Source organism: Zonotrichia albicollis, chromosome 1, assembly GCF_047830755.1.
Source record: "Zonotrichia albicollis isolate bZonAlb1 chromosome 1, bZonAlb1.hap1, whole genome shotgun sequence".
Classification (NCBI taxonomy): Eukaryota; Metazoa; Chordata; class Aves; order Passeriformes; family Passerellidae; genus Zonotrichia; species Zonotrichia albicollis.
This window is the reverse complement of record NC_133819.1, coordinates 133,728,877-133,735,659: the sequence shown is the minus strand read 5'-3', so window position 1 is coordinate 133,735,659 and position 6,783 is coordinate 133,728,877. Positions and strand designations below refer to the sequence as shown.

Genomic DNA, 6,783 nt, shown 5'->3' with positions numbered 1-6,783 from the left:
GGAATTCTCTATAGTTCGATGCCCATAGGAATACCATGTACCTGCTGAACTTAATGGTCTCAGTGGTGGCAGTGGACCCCTGTTAAAATTGCTTTGACCACCTCTACTGTCATTGTAGGTTCCCCTGGGCGTACTCTGTGCACTCCAACTTGAGCCTCGAGCACCTTCACGACGACTGTAATTTCCTAGATAGGGAGAGAAAAACCAATGCACTGTTGAGCAAACATCCCTGGGTTTGGGGCTTTTTGTCCCATTTCAATCTTCACAATACTCAGGGTGGTAACATAATATTTATACAATTCAAATAGATAAAGATACTCTGTATCAACATACCTGCAGTATTCCAACTTGAAGTCTACAAGTTATTCTGCACAGAATGAGGGAACAGATCTATTTATCAGGCATAGACTCAAGTTGAAAACAATTCACATTATCTAGCGTATCAAGACAAACTCTTATACTTTCAGATTTTGTGGTGAAATAAATTCTAGTATTTATAACTTTATGAATAGAAGTATTTTCTGTTTCTACTTTGCCCTAATTATGGGATGGAAGGAAAAGGAATGCAATCTTGACTGTGTATGAAAGAAATTTAACACTCTGTAGGTTACAATCTCCAGGTTCACTGAAGATTGCATCGTATTCCTGTCAGGATCTTCCATCCTTTTATTCCAAACCCTCATTTTAACCCAAATATGTACTGTGGTGCTTGATCTCCGTAACTACATGTCACAAAAGGCAGGGAAGCACTCCAAGAGTTGCTGAAACAGCTGACTCCTTTTGTAAAAGAGAGGCAGAAAGGCAGCATGGGAATTCACAGCCTTGTTTCACTTGAAAGGCATTTGTGATCAACAGGCTGTGGAGCAGCTGTTTAATGGCCTGTCTTAAATTAGCTATCTACAGCTTTGGAGGTTCTCACCTTCAAGAGAACCTTTCCTGGTGCTAAACAACTCATTGCAACAACACTACTTCAGGAAGATCTCACGCTGGGGATGATACAGGAAATTGGGTTAGTATTACTGAAGCAATTTTAACATGCATCTACTCCAGTTCTAATACAGGAACCAACACACCTTTTGAAGCAGGTGGTGTAAAGAACCTGTTCTGACTGTGAAAAGCTCCTCGTCCTCCACGGTTCCCTGAGAATCCACCACGCGAAGAAATCTTCTGTGACACTTTTGGTGGCCTTTTGGCTGGTGGTATCCCATCTGGAGCAACCACTTCTTTGCTCTCTGCAGCCACAAAATCATCCACATGCATGGAGGGTGGCCTGCTTGTGTTCTGTTTCCTCTGACGGAAGATATCGTGTGGTCGAATTCCTTGTCCAAATCCTCCCCTTCCTCTTCCTCTGGGTGGTGGCACAACATGAGCTCTCTTTGCAGGCTCTATGTACTCAGATTTCCCACTGTCGTGACAAACCATGATGATTTAGTTAGCTAATGTAACACTGTACTGCTGGTGGTCAGGCATTCTCCATACTGGAGATGCAATTTGAAAGGTATCTGACATGTGATAACACACAAATCAATGCTGATGACACTATTAACTCATTAGGTTCATTTTACCTTGAAGTTATGAAGGTCTCATGCTTGTGCTTGCCAAGCTTGAACCCTTTTGTGGTTTTTGTGCGTCCAGGAGATGATGGTTCTGACAAAAATGACCTCTCCAATTCAGCCTGCAAGTCAAAGTCACTGCAGCCCTTCTCTGACAGTTCAATTAAGTCAACTTTTACCTTCAAAGAGAGAATTTAATCAAAACATCATTACTAGCACCTCCAAAAAAAAAAAACCGAGCAGCAGTAACAAAACAAAAAATGCAGCAGAGCTGCACAAAAATTATCTTGACAGATTTCAACACAAAAGGAGTGAAGGGCATAGCTCTCAAATATGAACACCTATCTTGCCACTTAATGAACCACAGTTGAAAATTCTCTTGTTCAAGATAGAGCTCTATAAATTTATTAATGTCACTTTTATACAGTTTTGGTTTTGTAAGGAAATTAAAATACAACTATCTTTGCATGTAAATTAAAAAAGTAAAACTAAAAAGGAATTAATGCAATGAAGTCAACAGAAACTGATTGTTTCTCACACAAGAAATTAAGACACTGCCAATTCCTTAGTTCTAAAAAACTCAGAATGTTACTGTATTTTTCATTATTAATGATAAAGTTTATAATCCAGAAGTTTCAAAAACTGTGAAAAGCTTTTGTGCAGGTAGTTTCATTTACTACTGCCACCTTTCCCCCTTCTGTTACCTCAGAGCAAATATTTAAATAAAAAAAGTGAACCTATGAGGCTCTTGTGGATATTACTGCAATGACAGAAGACAAGCAAGGAAAAGAAACTAAATAACATTATTTTCTTCCTTTAATACAAACTGATGAAAAGCCTCAAGAGCAGTGCAAAAGCAGTTTGAGACTGACACAGCAACTGCTCCCCTAGGGTACTGCAAAAGATCCCAATTTTGTAGCAGTTTCCAAGTCAATCTGAAAGCATTTGATAACCCCTTTAACAAATGAACCTCTCTATCTGGGTCAAGTTAGAAAGGTGAGCTCAAGAAAACAATCCATTTGGCCATATAAATTTCTGATGCTACTAGTTCAGATTAATCCTCATTTTTAAATCCACTTCAGATACACTAATGAAGCCTTTTACCATATCTAGGTCAGTGTCTATTTCTTCAGCCTGAAAGGGTGAGAACCACATGGACTTCAGCTGGTCATCCATCACATCTGCCAACACGTACGTAGTCCTACAACAGAACAAGGCCAAAGGCCTGCTTGGTTATGAACCACAACCACCTGCAAGCATACACAGCACCACAGGACCTGGGGTGAACACTGCTGCTCTACTCTTGATACTCACATGACATTAAATACATTGGGACTCGTGGGTAGTAGTGACAACAGTGCTCTTTATATCCTGTTTTTAATATACTTAATTTACGTATGCATAAAATACTCAATTTTCCCAAATAAATCACTGCTGACACACTCAACCATTTTACCTGTTGTTAAACAAGTTCTGAAGAGAGTCTGGTGCAGAAAGAGTAGGCTCAACATCTTGGTCACTCAGTGGACAAGAATCACCTGCTGACTCCAACATCTGCCTTACTCCAACAATGTTGTCCAGTAAGGATTCAAGGCCATCGTCTTCCTTAGAACGATCCTATGTCAACACAGAACAAACCAGAATTTTCTCCCCTCTGCACAGAAGGAATAATGTTTTGCTTATTTATTAAAAAAGGTGGAGTTACTATACAACAGTCTACCCAGCCACAAATAGTGAAAGTAAGACACCTGAGTACACAAACAACAGCAGAAAGCTCCTAGGTGTGGAGCTAGGAGCTAGCTAAACATACCATGCACCTAGGTTTCATTCCCAACTGATGCAATATCCTTTATAACAGTCCCAAGGAAGATACTGCCCCAGGTTTTATTTAAGAAGCTCTCTATTAAAGCATTCCAATGTCCTGTGTCTGCTGTTCCTCATTCAGAAGAACTTTGGCTTTTTTTCTCTTAGTGAATAGATGTAGGCAGCCAGGGAAGGGACAGGAGGGAATAAAGCACTTGAAAGGCATTTGTGATCAACAGGCTGTGGAGCAGCTGTTTCATGGACTCTCTTAAATTAGCTATCCACTGCATGGCTGCCATCAGGTACACAGAATCAATCTGAATATGAGAGTTAAGTTTGCAATTATAATCACAGAAAAGTTGGATGCATTGAATTCTGCATGTCCTCTAGTCCAGTCCACATCATCACTGCTTGAAGCAGGACTATCATCAAAGCCAGGTCAGGTCAGCCATAACTTTGTCCAGTCATGTCTAAAAAAAAGTTCCAGCGACAGAGCGCAGAGTCCCACTGACCTGTTCAGTGCTTCACTCTCCTTCTCTCTCAGTGGGTAATTTTTTGTTCCCTAATATCAACCTGAACCTCTGAAGCCACAATCCAGGGGCACTGCCCCTTAATTTATCATCTGGAATTACCAATACAAGTTTGATTCCACCATCTTTGTTAGTATTTTCCCAAACAGCTGTGGCAAACTGTGAAATAGTTCCTGAGCCCTCTTCACCAGGCTAAACAAGCCCAGCTTCTTCCTCCTCTCTATCTAGCACATGTTCTGTAGGTCCCTGAGCACCTTGGTGGAACCCTCTCCAGTTTTCCCAGGTCTCTCTAGAACTGGTGAGAGGGCAAAGCTGGTCACAGGCGAACACAACACTCACATGAGAGCTCACAGCACCCATGGTGGGACACAACAAGGCCCCTGGCTGTGCTGACCATGCTCCTTCCAGGATGGCTGAGAACACACTCACTCACCTGTTTCTAGTGATCCCTCACTGTTGGCCCACCTGTAACCTATCGACCAATACAACCACCCAGCCTTGTCAGCCCAGCCTGCAACGAGGCATGGGACTGTCCTGCCTTCACTGCAGACATTTGCATTTTTCCTAATGAACCACACAAACTTTCTGCTCAATCAATCCTAAAGCATTTACTGAGATCTCTCTGGATTGAGGCTTTGTTGTATGTCAGATTAGTCACTCCCCCCATCCTACTGGCATCCACAAACTCACTGAAAAGGTATCCATTGTTCAGGCCTCAGATGAAAACATCCAGCAATATCCAGCCCCCAGTATTAATTCCACTTACCAGTCACCAGTAACACTGAGCCACTGCTAAGCTGGGGTTCCTGCAGTGTATTGCATTAACAATCTGCTTCACCACTACCCCACACCCTTTGCTTGTAGGTATGTGCTGCCTTCCATGACACCATCAACTGCCTGGCTAATAGGATGTGCTAACAGAAAACTGCAATATCAACTTGATTATTTGAACTGTTTTACCATAACATGTTTCTCCAGATCAAGAAGCAGGCTTTCTGGGGTTTCTTCTTTGTTTTGTAGTAGATGTTTTAACTCTGCAGTGGTAAGACCCAGCGTTCTGCCTGAATGGGATCCATCTGTTTCCATAAGGCTTCCATCATCTCCACAACATCCCTAAAATATTTGACAGTTAGGGAGTGAGTACTCATAAATGTTCAGTACTTCTGGACTGCAAACCCCTTTGAATTCTAACACACATTAGAGCAAATTAGCAAAATGAGTTCTCTTGATTTAAAAATATATGATGTAAATTATTGTAACAAAGTACACTTCAACAAGCAAGTTTATATACTGCATCAAGATGAATGCAACCCTTTCCTGTACTAGATGAGGTCTGTATCACAGATTTTATAGTTTTTTCTATACCACACATCAGTACAGCAGCTCTCTAACAGGATGCTGTGAATCTAAAAGTGGGACACCAGAGCACACTATTCACTTAGAAAATCAGTGTGAACAGATATGCCTTTCTTCCTCCTGAAAACCCCTCTTACTTACTAAACATACATCCCTGCCCAGCTTTCACACATTTCATTAAAAACTAAAGATGGCACTAACACTACTGATGGAAAAGCCCCACCCAGCAATCTGCAGAATCAACTGCTTTCTGAAATAATTGTTCCTGAGCATCTCACACTGCAGATTTCAGAAAATGCAGCTGAGTTCAAGCATTCAATACATATTTGCTTACCAGCGTATCAGAGTTCAGAATCTGTCGCATAAAATCCAAAAATGAAGAGGCCAGTTCACCCGTGTCTTTGCTGAAACTAGTTATTACTCGCTTCAACACAGTGTACAGAGCATTGCTGTGCTTTCTTAGAGAGCTGGTTTTCAAACAAAAAGATAGCAAATACTTTGTTAGTACATACAATGTGACTGTTCCACCATAACTGGTTAGAAGAAAATGGGATATATGCAAAATAAACCTGGCAAATTTTACAATTATCAAGTTCAGTCTTGATTACAAAGCTGGAGCTTCATTATTTTCTCCACACTAGACTCCTGTTTTCACCAGTACTGTCTGGTGAGAACATCTGCAGATATTTCAGAGTGCACATATACAGCTATATATACTACCTCCAAAACATTCACGACATCACAATTTCATCTTTGGCAGAAAAGGGACTGAAGTACAGAAATATGTGCTTGCACAAGGACCTTATGTATGAAGCAGGATCATGCTTGCAGCTACAAATTTCACTCCACCTCCTGATGCCTAACTGCAGAAAACAAACTGTAAAGGCAACATGAACAGAAATAGCAAGGCTGTGCACTGAAGCTGACAGCTGGACACATGGGATCCAGCATCTCTAAGATGCAAGAACAGCATCTGTAACTTGCTAATTTTTACTGGTGGTTTTATGGCTTCTTGCATCCACAACTTGTAAAGTGTTTTGAACTACCTTATATTGACAAGGTTTTCCTCTCTGCAAACCTCACCTTTTGGCCTCTGCACTCCAACTTCAGCAAACAGAAACAAGTGCAAATCCAGGACAAAGAATCAAGCAGCAAAACAACATGTTGTCCAATACATGTATATTCTGTTCAAAGTGAGTGAACAAAAATGGTGTGGAAAAAAAGCAACTAATTGCTAAAGCCTTAATTGTCTGGAGATCAGAACACTCGGGGAAGTGCAAACTGAATCCCCTAAAAAGACAGGAATTACAGACAGTTCTCCAGTGTTCCAGATGAGAGCTCTTTGAGTGTCTCAGAAGGGAAAGAACAAGAACAGTACATCTCATTCTAATCCTCCAGCCTTGGAGTGGGGAAACAGAGTGTACAAACCTGTTTCAAATGCTTTGTCTCCTTCTTGAAGCTAAGCGCTTCTGTATGCATACTGCAGAAATTATTCAGAGTGTGAAGAAGGCCAAAATACTGAGTAAAACACGGAAGCCCCA

General features: G+C 41.1%; 1 protein-coding gene across 1 annotated transcript in view; it reads right to left on the bottom strand.

The window, feature by feature from the left end:
* Positions 1–6,783, bottom strand: part of VIRMA (vir like m6A methyltransferase associated) — a 28,728-nt gene that overhangs the window by 4,163 nt on the left and 17,782 nt on the right. The window contains exons 17-23 of the mRNA XM_005479505.4: positions 5,577–5,709; positions 4,847–4,999; positions 3,010–3,170; positions 2,658–2,754; positions 1,566–1,732; positions 1,074–1,405; positions 42–185 (exon numbers count right to left, since the gene is read on the bottom strand). Of these exons, the coding sequence (XP_005479562.1) occupies positions 42–185; positions 1,074–1,405; positions 1,566–1,732; positions 2,658–2,754; positions 3,010–3,170; positions 4,847–4,999; positions 5,577–5,709 (1,187 nt within the window). The remainder of the gene's footprint in view (positions 1–41; positions 186–1,073; positions 1,406–1,565; positions 1,733–2,657; positions 2,755–3,009; positions 3,171–4,846; positions 5,000–5,576; positions 5,710–6,783) is intronic.